Source organism: Sminthopsis crassicaudata, chromosome 4 (assembly GCF_048593235.1).
Source record: "Sminthopsis crassicaudata isolate SCR6 chromosome 4, ASM4859323v1, whole genome shotgun sequence".
Classification (NCBI taxonomy): Eukaryota; Metazoa; Chordata; class Mammalia; order Dasyuromorphia; family Dasyuridae; genus Sminthopsis; species Sminthopsis crassicaudata.
Genome location: NC_133620.1, coordinates 369,230,629 through 369,247,672, shown reverse-complemented (window position 1 = coordinate 369,247,672; position 17,044 = coordinate 369,230,629). Strand labels below are relative to the sequence as shown.

The 17,044-nt window shown below is 37.8% G+C and overlaps 1 protein-coding gene across 2 annotated transcripts; it reads left to right on the top strand.

Moving 5' to 3' along the window:
* The first annotated feature begins 563 nt into the window (after positions 1-563).
* CHCT1 (CHD1 helical C-terminal domain containing 1) lies at positions 564-15,119 on the top strand. 2 transcript variants are annotated; one of them, XM_074261999.1, is made up of 6 exons: positions 564-685; positions 6,893-6,994; positions 7,347-7,522; positions 8,537-8,636; positions 9,251-9,449; positions 14,789-15,119. In XM_074261999.1, exons 1-6 carry the CDS (start codon positions 635-637, stop codon positions 14,872-14,874), a joined length of 714 nt encoding a protein of 237 aa, XP_074118100.1. In that variant the 5' UTR covers positions 564-634; the 3' UTR covers positions 14,875-15,119. The 2 variants fall into 2 exon arrangements, with proteins under 2 accessions (XP_074118100.1, XP_074118099.1); XM_074261998.1 differs by having other exon boundaries at positions 589-685; positions 6,878-6,994.
* The last annotated feature ends 1,925 nt before the right edge of the window (positions 15,120-17,044 follow it).

The following is a 17,044-nucleotide window of genomic DNA, read 5'->3' as shown; positions in this document are numbered from 1 at the left end:
GAAAGAACTGAGATCAAATCTGGCTTCAAACATTTACTAACTGTATGACCCTGAACAAGTCACTTAACCCTGTTTGTCTTAATTTTCTTATCTGTAAGATGAACTGGAGAAAGAAATTGCAAACCACTCAATTATCTTTGCCAAAAAAGTCCCAAATGGAGTCACAAAGAAGTAGACATAACTTAACAACAGCACAATAATGCTCTGTACACAGTTGTCAATGTTTTTTGTTTTTGTTGTATGTTGCTATAATATTTATGTGCTTAAAATGAAGTTCTTAGTCTCTGAAGATATATCCGCATGTATGTAGGTATGTACGGCTGGGGACATCTGCCTCCTCCTGAGCTAACTTGGACTCCTAGGAAGTCCTGGGACAAGAGACTACATACGTATGAAGTACTGTTCTCCTTGGGCTGTACACAGCTGTGTGCCCTTACAGATGACATTAAGATCTGGACATCCTTAGGGGTTGTGAAGAGGGTGCTCTGTTTTGGCAGTTGCTATGGTTTCCCTATGAGTTCTGGAGTCATCCTCCACACTCCAGGTGGGGCTCAGGTCATAGAGGAGGATCGGAAGTCGGGGGTGGGGGGAAGTGTGTGTCTCCTTTCAGGAGCCCACTAGCCAAGCAGCTGAGATGGAGGCCTCTGATGGGCTAGGGGGCGAAGGGGACAAGGCACTAGAGAAGGTAAAGTGTGACATTTGGGGGGCAAAGGACAATAAAGACTCAGAGAGATAGTAAGGGAGGGAATATTGCAAAGAGGCAAGGAGCTAGCAGAAGATTTAAGAAAGAAGTGGGAGGAAGACAAGAGGAAGGAAAGGAAGTGATGAGAGAACTAGAAAATGACCTTGCTTTGAATTAGAGGTCCCATCTTGCTGTTTGATTTGAGACAGTTAGCCCAAGGCATCTTACCCTATTGGGAGGAATAGAGAATTGAAGGTTCATGTGCTTATTTACAAGTGCATTTACATCATCTTTGTGAGGCAGCATGGTTTAGTGGATGACTGGACTTAGAATCAGGAAGCACCTGGGTTCAAATCCTCCCTCAGACCCTTAATCTCTCTCTCAGGCTCAGATTCTTCATCTGTAAAATGAGTTTAATCATAGCACCTACCTCTTGGGATTGTTGTGAGGATCAAATGAGACAATATATGCAAAGTACTTTGCTTAAAGATCTATGTTACCGTGAGTTATTATTATCTTTCATATATTATACTGAAAAATTGTTTATATCTAACTCGAATTTGTATAAATGAATCAAATTAATGTATCCCTCATTTATGAGTCCTTACTATAGCCTCTCAGCTTTCAGAGATCCTTTTCTACATGCTGAATGAATCTACCGGGAAAGACACTTATGTGTGGCTTTTACTTCATGTACTCCTAGCATTCATTCTCTAGCATTTTTGTCACTCAGCAGCACCTTTGACCTTATTTTGCCCAGCTTAAAGGCAGGGTGAGAGGCTAGTATATAGAGTATAGAGTATAGAATAATGGCTAGGGAACCAGATGGGAGGCAGGAAGACCTGGGTTCAAGACTAGCCTCTGATACATACTAGTTATGTGATCCTGAGCAAGTCACTTAATATCTTAGGACCCTGGACAACTCTCTAAGATTGTCAATTGAAAAATAGGTATAGATTCATCATGAGAGTTTTTAAAGTCAATTAAATCACAGAACTGGTTTAAAAAATATACAAGGCACTAGGCTAGAGGCTAGCATGATGAAGAGACAGAATCCCGGCTATTAGAGTCTAGAGAAGGAAGATCAGACATATAGAAAGACAAGGTACTTTGATAGTATAATACCTTGCATGCAGCAGGTATTCAGGAAACATCTGTTGAACTGAATAATAACTGATACTTGGGAAGCACCTACCTTTGATCATATAGCTAGTAAGCTGATCAAAGGGAAGATTTGAACTGAGGTCTTCCTGGCTTCAAGTCTAACCTTCCAGACATTATGTCACATGACTAATTAAATGTCAAGGAATTCAGTGAGTGGTCCAGAGGCTGAGGAAGGAGAGACTGTGGGATTGTTGGGAAAGGCTTGGAGGAAATAGAATTTTGATTGGGCTTTGAGCAGTGGGAACAAAGTATTTCGGATCAAAAAGTTTTGTGAAAAGTGAATTGACAGAGGGGAAACACTATTAGTAGTCCACTAAGAAAGACTTCAGAGTCTGTTGCTTCTTTCTAGGTTCTCTAATTCTGATCACGATCTGTAGTCATTCTAACTATCCCTCTGTTTTGCAACCCTGAACCTGCTCTTGATCCTTATTGTGATTTCTAATCCTTCATTTATTGATTTCTTTCCTAAACCATCATTCCTACATTCACCATCTTTTTCCCCCTTTTTCATCCTAATCTATTGGTGAGCCAGTTCAATTCTACACTGTCCTCTTCTTTCTAGTCTTAGGATCACTTCTATTGTCACTGTCTCTGTTTCTACTGATGTACTATTGAATAAAGCTATTTTAACTCAAATTTATTACATAATCTCACCTGGAGGTCCGCTGTGACAAGATGATTCTTTTATACCTCCCTAATTAACTCACTATCCCACTCACCACAGAGGCTTTTTCAAAACCTTTTCATCCTTTTTCAAACTTCCCATGGCTCCCTTTTCCTCTTCTCTCAGCTGAAAACAAGGTTTTCATATTTTACTGAAGAAAATTGAGGCCATTTACTGAGCTCCATTTTTTTCATCTCTTATTTCAAATCACCCAGATACCTTTGGCTATTTCATTTCAATTTCACATGCCAAAGCAAACTTTTACATACACAAGGGATTCTATTTAACCCTATCTTCTGTAGATTGTCCCCTCCATAATTCCCACTATCTCACTTCAATCTCTTTCTGACTACTGGCTAACTTCCCTACAAATGTGTCCATAGTTCCTCCAATCTTAAAAAAAAATCCTCATTTGATCTGTTCATCCCCAGTAGTTATTGTCCCACATCTCTTTTCTGTTAAAATTCTTTGAGAAGGCTCTCTATAATTCAGTGTGTCTACTTCTTTCCTCTCATTCTCTCATCAATTCGTCTGGTTTCCAACTTTATCATCCAACTGGAACTGCTCTCTCCAAATAATCTCCTTTATTTATTTATTTATTTATTTATTATTATTATTATTATTTTATTTTCTGAGGCTGGGGTTAAGTGACTTGCCCAGGGTCACACAGCTAGGAATTCAAGGTTGGTGCTCTGTCCACTGCACCCACCTAGCTGCCCCCTCCAAATAATCTCTTAATTGCAAAATCTAACAGCCTTTTCTCAATCCTCAACCTTCTTAAGCTCTCTGCAGTCTTTGATATTGTCAATCACCCTCATCTTGATTCTGTATTCTCTCTAAGTTTTCATGACAGTTCAGTCTATTCTGATTTTTCTCCATTCTAACTGCTCTTTGATCTTAGATCTTTGTCCATATTATACCTATGATCCTCCAGAGTGTGCATCCTCCAGAACTTGCTTTAAGATCTCTTCTCCTTCCATACTCTTTCATCTAATGTATTCTGTGCATTCATTTATCATCTTTCTGATAATTCTCAGATCTACTTATCATCTAGCCCTATCATTTTTCCCAGCCAGCAGACTTTAATCTCCAACTGTCTATTGACATCTTGAACTGAATGTCTCATAGATATAGTTTAGTAAGTTAAATTTTATTTTAATTTCAGTTCTGAATTCTCTCTTCCATCTCCCCATTATTCACTCATTGAGAAAGAAAAATAAAATATGTTAAAATATGACATTAAACAAAACAAATTCCCTCATTAGTTTTGCTCAAAAATTTTTTTAAAAGATAAGTTTCAATCTGTATTCTGGGTTCACCACTTCTCTCTCTGGAAGTATGTCTTATTTTGAATCCTTTGTAATTGCTAGCCATTGTATTGATTAGTGTTCTTAAGTCTTTTTCAATTGCTTATCTATATAATAGTGGTATTTCATAAACTTTTCTTATACTTTTGCTCACTTCATTTTGCGTCAATGAGTCGTCTTGGGTTTCTTTGAAATAATCACAATTCATTACAATAGTATTTTATCATATTCATATACCATAAATTGTTGAGGTATTCCACAAGTATTGAGTATTCCTTCAGTTTACAAATCTTTGCCATCACGAAAAGAATTGCTATACAATTTTTTGCACATGTAAATCTTTTTCCTATTGTGTCTGTATGAGAGATAAATCTAGTAATGGTGTTGTTGGGACAAAGGGCATGCACATAGTTTAATAGCTTTTAAGGCATAATTCTAAACTGATTTCTCTGAAATAGATCAGAGCTTCACGATTAATGTGCTAATGTTGCCCTAGCATCTCTAGCATTTAACACTTTCCTTTTTTTTCAACTTTGTAAAACTGATGAGTAAGAAGTGGTACCTCTCAGTATTGTTTTATATTGTATTCTTCTAATAATTGATTTAGAATGCTTTTCACATAGCTATTGATAGTTCGAATTTCTTTCTCAGAAAACTGCTATTCATGTCCTTTGACTATTTGTCAGTTGTGGAATGGGTCTTATTTTAATAAATTTGAATAAGTTCCCTCTATGCCTTAGAAATGAGACTTTTATTTTTAAAGGGTTGAAAATATTTTTTCCTAATTTCCTGCTTCTAATTTTACCTATCAATGATTTGGTTTTTACCAAAAAAATTTTTATCTATCATTAATTTTACCTATCATTGATTTGATTTCTGTAAGAATTTTTAAGTTTTGTGTCATCAAAATTCTCCGTTTTACCTTCTGTGAGCCTCTTTATCTTTTGTCATTAACTTTCCTTCTGTCCATAAATTTGGTAATTTTCTTTTATGCTCCTTTAACTTGTTTATGATATTACCCTTTATATCTAAATCATTTAGCCAATGGAACTTGCTTTGGTTTATGAAACAAAATGATCTATTCCTTTTTTCTTCCAGACTGATTTCCAATTTTTCCAAAACTTTTTTTTTATCAAATAGTGAGCTCTTGCCCCAATAATTGGGATACTCCATAGACATCTTAACCTAATACACCTAAAACTTAAACTTATTATCTTCCTCCCTGACTCCTGTCTCCTGTCTCACACCCCAAGAAAAACTGTCCCTAGTTATGATCTTTCCTATTATCAAAAAGAGCAGTACTATCCTCCCAGTCACCTTGCCTTACCATCCATTATTCCTTGCATTCTGTCACTTTCCTCCCACATCCAATCTATTGTCAAGTCTTGTCAACTCTGCCTTGGTAATACTTCCTATATGCCTTCTTCTTTCCTGTTGCACTGCTATGACATGTCATCACTTCATACCTGGACTTTCAATAGCCTTCTGGTTAGTTTCCCTACCCATTCCAGTCCATCCTCCACTCGGCAAACTAATGGATTTTCTTTTCCTTTTTTTTTTTTTTAAATACACTAAAGCTTTTTATTTTCAAAACATATGAATGGATAATTTTTCAACCTTGTGTTTGTAAATTGCAAAACCTTGCATTTCAATTTTCCCCCTCCCTTCACCCTTTCCCCTAGATGGCAAGTAGTCCAATATATGCTATACATATTAAAATAATTGTTAAATCCAATATATGCATATATATTTATACTTGCTACACAAGTATATTTATTATAATTATTTAATTTATTATAATATATAAATATATGTAAATATATTATATCCTGTTGCACAAGAAAAATCAAACAGGAAAAAAAAAGAGAAAGAAAATAAAATGCAAACAAACAACAACAAAAAGAGTGAGAATGCTATGTTGTGATCCACACTCTGAGCCCACAGTCCTCTCTCTGGATGTAGATGGCTCTCTTTATCACAAGATCATTGGCACTGGCCTGAATCATCTCATTGTTGAAGAGAGTCAAATTAATGGATTTTCTTAAAGTACATGTCTGACCTTCACCTCCCTATTCAAAAAACTCCAGTAACTCTTTATTATTTTTAGTGTCATACATAAAATGATCTGTCTGGCTTTTAATGCCCTTCATATCCTGATCCTTTCTAATCTTTACCAATCTTCTTATATTTTACTCTTTTCCTGGATCTGTGGCCTCCTTGCTGCCTCTTGCATCAGATAGTCCATCTCCCACTCATGGCATTTTCATTGCCCCCCCCCCATGCCCATAATGACCTCCCTTCCTGCCTACTCTTCTGGTTTCCTTCAACTTTCAGCTAAAATCTTACATTCTACAGGAAGCCTTTCCCTAATGCTAGTGCCTTCCCTTTGAGATTATTTCTAATTAATCCTGTATATATCTTGTTCGACAACTGTTTGCACATTGTCTCCTTTTTTAAATTGTGAGTTCCAAGATAGGAGGTGCTGTAGCCTTTCTTTGTATCCCCGGTGCTCAGTTAGCACAGTGCTTGGCACATAATCTAGATATAGCTTAATGACTGACTTTCAATCACAAGGACTTAATTATTTACATTTGGCTTCAGGTAAAATTTCTAATTGAACTACTGTGTCACCTGGCTACAGTCAGTTCTCCAGCAGCAGTTGTAAGCAGCTGGAGGGGTCTCACTAGCCTTGTTAAATCATGTATGCTAGCTAATGTTATTTTTTGCTGAAAATCTTAAGCACATTTCATCTAGGGTCAGGCAAGACATACTTGCCTTAATCTATTACTTATTAGATACCCATATCCTAGTGTCCCTATTTTTTAAGTTCTTAGTATGGGAACAGGGGTGGAGTCAGAAGAGTATTTAATATGGTTCACTCTCTGATAATATTGGTTTGAGAGAATTGGCTGGGGAGGGGGAAGGGAAATGGTCATGTCCAAGTTTGGGTATATAGTGTCCCAGACCAGATTGTCAGGTTGGCTACGGGTGAATCCCTGCTCAAAAGCCCTGACTAAAAGCAGAGACTAGGCCCTCCACCCCATCCCACCCCCAGTCCAGGCCTGTGTCCTACAGGTGACAGAGGCGCCCTGTCTGGAGAGAAGCTCTAGCACCATCCCAGCTGGAGATTCACTTGTCCGCCACGCAGAGGGCCTGGGACAGGACACCTTCAAAATTGTGAGTAAGGAACTTGCAAAGCTTTGTCTCATTTCTTTGATCATTTGGAAAGTGTGGGTAGATGCTATAATTGCAGGGTATATCCACAGAGCCAAAGACCCTTGGAGACATGAGGATGCACAATTAGACATCAGTCATCACTTCCCTTAGAGCACTAGGGTCAAAAGCCCATCTCCCTAGATGGAGAACTGGGACCTGGGGAAGGGAAGGAACAGGAGGAAGACTGGACCACGGAATAAGAGGCAGATTCCCCCTAATTGTCTGGGATCCTTTGCTTTGTTCTGGCTGCCCCATGACCAGAGGAAAAATAAGCCCCTGGCTTTTTCTAACCATGCCTGTTGTCTCCTCTTAGTGTAAAGAATACTTGAGACCTCTAAAGAAGTTTCTTCGAAAGTTGCACTTACCCCGGGACCTACCCCAAAAGAAGAAACTTAAATACATGAAGAGGAGCCTGATGGTTTTAGGGGACCACATCAATACCTTCCTGCAGCATTATTGCCGAGCTTGGGAAATCAAGCATTGGAGGAAGTATGGCACCTCCCTTCCCAAAAGTCCCACCACTGAGTTCCCTCCTTCCTAGGATCATTTTGAGGCTGAAAAAAGGGAGAGAGGAAAAGAAAGATTGAGACACTATTTGTATCAAGTAGGTGTCTGGGCCACCCCTACTTCATTCACTCAACCAACCAGTCAACCAATAAGCATTCATTAAATGCCTATTGTGTGCCAGGCACTCTGCTAAGTACAAAAGGGGAATAGTCCCTGCTCTCAATAAGCTTACATGCTAATAGGGTGACAACATATGCATATATAAATATGTAGGTACAAATGAAACTAAGGTAGTTTGGGGAGAGAAGGCACTAACAGTTGGGAAAATCAGGAAAGCTTCAGCTAGAAGGTGATGGATGAACTGGGTCTTGAAGAAAACAAGGAAAAACACAATCAGCATCCTTTACTCTTTGGGAGAAGCCTCATCAATGGGGAGCCTTCAAGGACTGGGGGAAATGGTAAGGGAAATATAACAGGTACGTATTTAGGGCAGCACTGCTCCCAACATGATCATGTCTAACATCTGTAGACCACAGAGTGCTACATACTCTCCTGAACTCAGAACCCCATCCTATAAGAATCGGTCTACATTGTGTCTACTATGTGCCAGACAATGTGCTAAGTACTGGGGATATAACACAAAAAGAAAAGAAAAAGAAAAAAGAAAAAAAAAAAAAAAAAAAAGGAAAAAAAACTGTCCCTGCCCCCAAGGAACCTAAAATCTAACATCTTAAAGAACATCATCTCATTAAGTTATTCAAAGTAAAGGGTGGGGGGAGCTCTTGACTTGCTCAACAAACCAAGGTATTCTTAAACTGACATTTCTCCCACTTTTTACCCATTCTCCAATACCTCCCAAATAATTCAGCCTTATTTGTGTGATCTGGGATAAGGCAATCAATCCCAGGCCATTTTGACTTCCCAATGAGAGAAACTGCTTTCCCTTTGATCCTCCTTTTATCAGTGCTCAGGTGTCTTCCTGTCTCTTCTCCCAAGGATGCTCTGGCGTTTCATCTCCCTCTTCTCAGAGCTGGATGCCAAACTACTGCGCCGACTGTACAAGTACAGCAAGAGTGACCAGAATGCCAAATTCCTGGTAACCATTTCCTCCCCATCCCCAGCCCACTTCTGCCGTCCCACAGAATCCCCAGGGAGATAGAGGAGTAGTATTCTTCTCATTGATTTACCTCTGGATATAGGAGAAACCAGAGATCTCTGGCAGGAACATGAGTGTTCAGGATGCCCTTGTCCTGTTTCTTCTCCCTTGGGACATCCAGGGAACAAGCCCACTGTGGGCTGAGCACTGGGACTTTGCTATGCAATTGAACACATCACAGGTTTGGCTAGGAAAGCCAGCTCTTTCCCATCTCCAGCTCCCCAAACAAAGTAGAACTAAAAGTGGGAAGACTCAGACTGTAGTCAGAGTTCAAAAGGTTTATTGACTTCCTTTTTTTTTTTTTCTTTTGGCCTTCAGCCATAATTTTAAAAGGGCAAAAATGAAACTGGAAGGGAGGATTCCTCTAGAAGGCATGTTGAGAATTAGAACTCACAATTCTGCTCAGACAAAGGACCAGAGAGTGTCTGACACCAGCTTTAGGGCACTTTCCTCAACTTTGGTTATGCTTGGAGGGTGGAGTCAGAGATAACCATTTGGTGGTCCCTTTTCCTTTCCCTGAGACATGAACCCCCCTGGCATCCTGTATGTTACAGGTGGCATTCCGGCCCTTGGACACCTCAGAGACAGCCACCCCCCCTACCGAGCAAAGCAACAGCCTGCCCAAGCTCTATAATGCCTGGGGCCTCCATCGAGACTCCAGCTGTACAAAAGAAAAGCTCAACAAAATGCAGGTCCATGCCTCAGAAGCCTCCCTTTCTGGGGAGCAGAAACATGGCGGCCAGGTCAAGAGAGGTAATGTCAACATGGCTCTAGAAGGGGACTCTCTGGGAGAGTTGCTAGCCCCAGTGCTAGCTCAAAATCAGGGCAGTATATATCTAGGCAGAGAGCAATATCAAAAATGTTTTCTCCTCAGGGACCAAAAACAAACAAACAAAAAAAACCAAGAAATAAGGGATTACCTGTGGTACAAAACTAATGATGCCTCAGAGTTCAGGCTCTCTGGCTGTTCAAATGAATTCTGGATGCTGCAGAGGAGACTCCTGAAAAAGGTGGGAAGTTGACCTAAACAACTTCCAAGATCCCTTCAAAAAGGGACAAATGAGGTTGTGGAATTACAAAATTAGGCTTACTCCAATAAACCTATCTACCCTAAAAAGTGGAAGTAGGGGACATAATAGCAACCCTTCTACCCCACTTAGGACTGGATAAGATGGACATATGATATTTTAATGTTAAGAACTTTACATATATAATTTCCTTTGATTCCCAATAAGCACTCTCAGAGGTTGGTACTCTATTGTCCCTATTTTGCAGATGAGGAAACAGGGTCAGTGACTTATGCCAGAGTCACATAAATGTGTAAGTCAAGACGCAAATTCAGGTCATCTTGACTGAAGCCTGAAACTACATCTTCCTTTTTCATAAGAGATGAAAAGGCCAGTCCTTTCTATTCTTAAAAACCTCTGGCTAGGGAATAGCTTGGGAATTTAAGAAAGAGCATGCTGTTTTGAAGAGTTGAGAGCACAGGGCCTTAAAGACTTTTTTTCATTCCAAATCCCACTGGATCTGCTGACATAAATCTTTTCCCCTCCCAACTGGGATTTCACCCTATAGGGCAGCTTTGCTGTAAGCACAAATCTGAGCCAAACAGGAATGCTGGGGGGTTGAGGAGAGAAGAGGAATCAGGGTGGTATGCATGTACTGAGCATTTACATCACCTTAAGCATTAAAAGAAACAAAATTATGGAGATGTTAAATTATAAGGAGAGCTTTTAGAAAATGGGCCCCATTCTCTATTCTATAGGATATAAAATCATTTGCTCAGTCACATCACTGTCATTGTAGTTACTTTCCCTCTTTTTTTTTTTTTTTTTTATTGTTCTGGAGTATAGTCTTAGTAAAGATGTATGTTTAAAGGAATGTACAATTTAGAAATTCCAACTTACAATCCAGAATTGTTGATTCATTTCAAAGCTCTACTAGAGTGCATTATTTTGTCTGTTTTCCTGATTCCCCTATTAGTTATTTTTCTTGGTCATCTTTGCCCCAAACTGAGCAGTTCGTGGTTGTTTTAATTTTCACTTCTCGTGACCCTGGGCAAGTCACTTAACCCCAGCCTGGGGGGGGGGGGGGGGAAATTTCACTTCTCTAATGACTGGGAACTTTTTTTTTCATATGGTTCCTGATAGCTTAGATTTTTTTCCTTTGAACACAACTTACATCCTTGGACAGCTTATCAACTGGGAAATGGCTCTTATTTTAATATATTTGAACCATTTTTATATCTTGGAAATGAGACCTATAGTAGAGAAATGTTGCAAAGATTTCTTCCCTAGTTGACTGTTTTCTTTCTAGTTTTAACTGTATTCAAGGTACAGCTCTTAAAAATTATATTTTTAAAATATCCCTCCAACATCCTCCCATTGAAAAATAAAGCTTTTGTGACAATTATGTAATAATAGTAACTAGGATTTATATAGCACCTTAAAGTTTGTGTGCTTAAAAATATTCTCTTATTTTATTTTCACAAGAACTCTCGGGAAAAGTGCTATTATTGCCATTTTATAAATGAGGAAACTTCAGTGGCTTGTCCAAAGTCACACAGCTAGGGCCTGAGATCAGATTTAAACTCGGGTTTTCCTACTTCATCACTACCTTGGTCATGTTCAAAATATGTCTATCCACATACTGAGTCTTTTACCTATCAGGAAGTGTGTAGCAGATTTCATCAAGACTCCTCTGAAATTGTGGTCAGTCATTGTGTTGATCTGTTTCCTGTTCTCTTTTGGTAAAAGAGAAGGTGGTAAGAGAAATGTGCTCATCAAGAGCACTCTAGGTTTGATGTAATCTGCCTTTGCTCTCTGGCCTTTTTTCTCTTTCTTATGTCCAAAGTCCAATAACAGATTCTTATCTTTTTTTCTTTCTTTTTAAATTCATCTTTGTGATCTACCTTCCAAAGTTAGTTTTTACTCTCCTGTTCTCTTTTAACTTTTCTGTCCCTCTTGAGCAAAATATATTTCTACACCTAACCACATTATTTAGCTTTGACTAATCCAGATTAAAGTGAGGTTCAAATGTCATGCTCTTCCCCAGCCTCTTCCTCCTTGTTTATATAATCTTCAAATTGTCCACATAAATTGAGATTTCCCCTATCGTTCCTCTCTTCCCGTACAGTGTTTTTCCTTTTCCCTCTTTCCTTTCTTCTAAGATAATCAAAACATTAAAAAAAGAAGAAAGCCACTCTTAGGTCATGTCTCATTAGACTCTATGATGCCTGATAATAGAGGAGCAGATGTATCATGTTTTATATTAGAATATAAAAGGTTATCCCTGTTTATTCCCTTGTGACAGATTGTTCACTTTTGTCTTTATATGTCTCTCTTGACTCTTGTGTTTGTATTTCAGTGTTCCTATGCAGCTCTGATCTTTTCATCAGGAGAGCTTGAAAATATCTTATTTCCTTAATGGTTCATTTTTCCCCCTGTAGGATTATACTCAGTTTTGCTGGGTAAGTTATTTTTGTTTTAAAGTCTAACTCTTTTGCCTTCTTGAACACTGCATTCCAAGCTCTCCATTTCTTTATAGTGATGGTTGCTAAATCTTATGCAATCCCAACTGTAGTTCCTGGGTACTTGAATTCTGATAGTCTGCAGTAATTTTTCTTTGACCAAGGTCGTTTGAATTTTTGCTATAATATTTTAGGGAATTTTAAATTTTCATTATGCCCTCTGGTTCCAAGACATTCAGGTAGATTTCTTAAAATATGATATCTAAACTGGTTTTTTGGTCATGGCTTTCCAGTAATCCTAAGTGGCCTCTACTTAATTTGTTTTCCAGTTCAGTTATTTTTCATTTAAATTTATTTTCAATTCCATATTGTCTTTTTTTTCTGTCTCCTCTCAAGCCCTTTGAAAAGAGAGCAAATACTATTATACAGTCATGCAAAACATATTGCTGCATTAACAAAAAATGAAAAACAGCAAGAAAAATCACACACACACACTTACACTTCAATCTATACTCTGAGTACATTGGTTCTCTACCTACCTGGAAATGTGAATAGCATTTTATATCACACATATCTTTGGAGTATAGTGGTGGATCATTGTGCTAAACAGAATTACCAAGTCTTTTACAGTTGCAATATTACTATTACTATGTAATTACGCTCCTGATTCTGCTCATTTCACTTTGCATCAGTTTACATAGGTCTTACCAAGTTTTTCTGAAATCATTCCTTTCATCATTTCATACTGCAAAATAGTATTCTATCACATTTACATACCATAAGTTGTTCAGCCATTCCCCTATTGATGAGCATTCTCACACATCCAATTATTTGTTACCACAAAAAGAGCTGCTATAAAATCCTTTTTGTCCACATGGGACTTATTTTTCTTTGACTTCCTTGGAGTGTAGCAAGTCAGTTGTTTTTGATATATCTTTTTTCTCCCCAGCCTTTTGACGTTAATTTTCCTTTGTCCCACTCACTAATTTTTATTTGGTACATTCAGATTTTTCAAAGAATCTATTGCTTATGTTTCTTATGCCAAGCTGTTAATTTCTATCTTTCTCCCATAGTTCTTATCTTTTGCAATTTCCCTACACGCATTCACTTATTTTCCAATTGTTTCCTCTAAAACTTTTATTTCATTTATAAATTTTTGATTAAAAGTCAAACTCTCTACCTCTTCTCAGAATTCTAGCTGAACTTGTGCCTAAACTCTACCTTGTTTTTTATTTCTCCAGTTCTACCTTTCTTTAAGGTTTTACTTGGATATGTTTTGAATTCATTCTCTTTTTTCTGGATTTGTCTTGGGCATCCTTATTATCATAAACTTTTTTAGTAGGATTTTGTTATTCTTTGTTAATTTTATCAGCCTTAATTCTTGACTTTGTACTTCATGCTCTGGCCACAGTATCAGAATTATACAACTATTTTTTATTTCTATTCTTGCTCTTCAATATACACACACAAATGTACATTTCTCTCTAGATACACACACACACACCAGTTTACAACTGCTCATTGCTCTAGACCATCACTCCTACTTGCAATTACTCTTCTAGTTGGCACCTGTACTCCTTGCATAGGATCAAGCCTCTCTTTGCCAGATCTGCTGCCACCTCTTGTTTGTACTGAAATGTTCAATGTTTTCATTTCTGGGTAGATCCAGTGGCCAATATTCACAGACTTCTATTTTTTATTCCAACTTGAACTGGAAATGAGATTGGTTTTTTTTTCCCCCTTAATTTCACAATTAGAACTTTTTCTGGTATGTTTTCTAGATATCTGTGATGTAGTTGTAGGGAAATGTTTGGATTTTGAATGTTTTCCTCCACACTCATTTTACAAATATTAAAATGGAGTCCAAGGAATATGGATAGGTGGCAAGTGGTAGAGTTAGGACGCAGGAAAAGATAGCCTTTATCACTTAAGTTTCTTAATAAAACTTCTTGTTCTCTTTCCATTTCATCATATTGCTTTATACTTGGTTAAAATTGTCATTGGATAGCAGTACTTTCTTGTGATTATTGAAATATGAAAATGGGATTTAGAAATTATTCTTGAACTTGTACCCTGGAATAAATGAAAAAAAAAAAACTGATTATATGAGGTTTGGTTGGTCTATTAGAAGACATGGTGGGAACAGCATGGAATAAGGGGCTTTTGAGTTCCGGTCTTTATTATGCCATGTAATCTTATGTGTGACCATGATCACAAGTTCTCTGACTTGTTTCCTCATCTATACAATGGAATCACTTTGAAGGGGAGGGGAAAGGCAATAATAAAAAGCACATGGACTTAGTCTGATCAATGACCAATAATGATTTCAAAGATCCAATTTCTATCTCATTTCCCAATGATCACAAAAGGTGATGTCAATGGAACAATGAAGGTCTATGTTTTGCTTGACTATGCATTATTTATTACAAGGTTTTTGTTTTATTTTTAAATTTTCAATGTGGGGTATAAAAATTTTTGTCCATTAAAATTAAATTTCAAAAACAAATCATTTTGGAAAAAGGAAGTTATCATAACCAGCAATTCCTTTATACCTCACACACCTCTGTGGGCTGGGTGGGACTCTATGTTGACAAGACCTTCTTTATCACCTTTTTTTTTCCAGACTCTATAAAGAAACCTTCCCATAAACCAAAACTGAAGAGAAAGAAAATGAAGGAAGCCCTCAGAACCCCTGAGAGCCACCCATAGGAGGACCCACCTAGGACAGTGAACCCAGCTTCCCCATTGTCCTGAAATCACTCTGCTTCCTTCAACACCTATAACCCCATTCTACCCTAGAATCTTCCTCTTTATACCAAGGCTTTTGGTTTGGGGGAGAAGAGAGGGTAAGGAGATATGAGGGAGGGAGAGAAGACAAAATTATCTTTATTCACAGATCATTGGGGATGGCAATTAGTAGTAGATAGGGAGGGAAATAAACATACTAAAATTCATCTTTAGTTTGGCCAATCTGTTCAGTCACAGGAGCCTGGAAAGATAAGAAATGGGTTGGTTGGGGGGGGGGGAAGTAGATAGGGGAAAGGAAAGCAACATTTCTCAAAACAAAGAAAACCATACTCCAATGTTTTCATTCATGCCAAATTGAGATCAAAATACATTTTGCTTAGAAGGGGAAAATAAGTTAGAAAATTGTTGAATATAGAAAAGTCCTTTTAAGAATTCTTTCCAAGCTGCTAGTGCTAAAGTTTCAGGTCTTTTCAGTACCTGCTGCGAATCTTCTGTCCCCTTCTTCTCACCACCTCTTAAATCAGTATTTTCCAGTCTGGTTTAGATGATGCTGATGCAGTCATTAAGGATGGCTTTCGATTTCCTGTAATAATGATGATGATTGTGGGATACTGACAAATGAAGACAAAAGGCTGTCAGTATAGCTGGTATTCCTAACTGAAGAGAGTTACAATTCGCCCTCACCTTCCAGGGAAAGCTTTCCCAAAAAAGGTGAAGGCGGATTAGTTTGAATTAAGCTCAGGCCCTTTTTCATAATGTGATGCTGTGGGAGAGCCCCTTCATGCAATGCAATGGCACCACCCAGAGGTAGCATGGACATCTAACAGCCTTGTACTCCCACAATTTCAAGCTTCTACTCTCACCCACTTAAATTATGTGCTCTCATAATTTACCTGATCTTACTTAGAATCTAATAAGCTCAGTTATACTAAAAGTGAAAATGACTAATAACACATCTTATTTTTCACAGGAAACAATTTGACACAAAGGAATATTTAAAATTTAGAAGAGGAAAGGATGGTGGGGCAAAAAGTTATAAGGCAAGACTTGCCTTCGATTAAATTCAATAAGTATTTACTAAGCATCATGCTAGTTGCTGGAGATAGACAAAACAAATTTTTAAAATGTCCATGCCCACAGAGAGCTTACATTCTACTGAGAGGTCTTCTTGATCTCATCAAATCATGTCTCTTACCAAGCTGACTACAAACATAAATGCCCTATAACTTCTAAGTCTGACCATTGGAGGAGGATGAGCAACATTCATATTTAACTTTTTAAGTTTTTATTGACATTTTGTTTCTTGAATCATAGCAATATCCCATATACAGTTCCTGTTCCACTTCCCAAAGGGTCATCCCATAAAACAAATAGTACTTTAGAGAGGGAAAAAAAGAGTCAGCACAACTGATCAATACACTGAAGAAGTCCAAAAATACATGCAATGTATAATACTTGAAGACTTCCCAATTCCACGAAGGGGTAGATTAGGGATGTCTAATCTTATCTCTTTGAATCCCACTTCATCTTAATAATTTTGTTACATTTACTTTTGATATTTTGATGTCACTGTTCTTTCCATTTACACTATAGTTACTGTATGTAGGTGTTTCTTGGCTCTGCTTGCTTTATTCTGCATCAATTCATGGATATCTTTCCAGACTTCTTTGTATCATACACATTTGTTATCCACCGCGTCCATTACGTTTATATACAACTTGTTTAATTACTTCCCAATTAATGGGTATCTACTTTGTTTCCAATTCTTAGCTATCTCAAAAAAAAGTACTGCTAAACATTTCTGGAACTATGGAGATTTTTTTTCTTACTAATGGCTTCCTTGGAGGGAAGGGGGCAGGGTGGTGGTGTATAAGCCAAATAATGGAGTCTCTGGTTCAAAGGGTATGGATATAATTTCACAAACATTTATTAATTACCTATGTCTAAGGCATAGTACTCAACAATGAATTGATACAAGGGACATTAATTAACCTTAATTTTATAATAAAATACTACTGTCTACTACCTATCCCAAACACAGAGAACAGAGTTAACCATAGCTGGATATTTCTTTTCATAAGTCCAGATTACTTAACCAAGCTTTCCCCCGCCCCCATTTATAAGAAGGGAC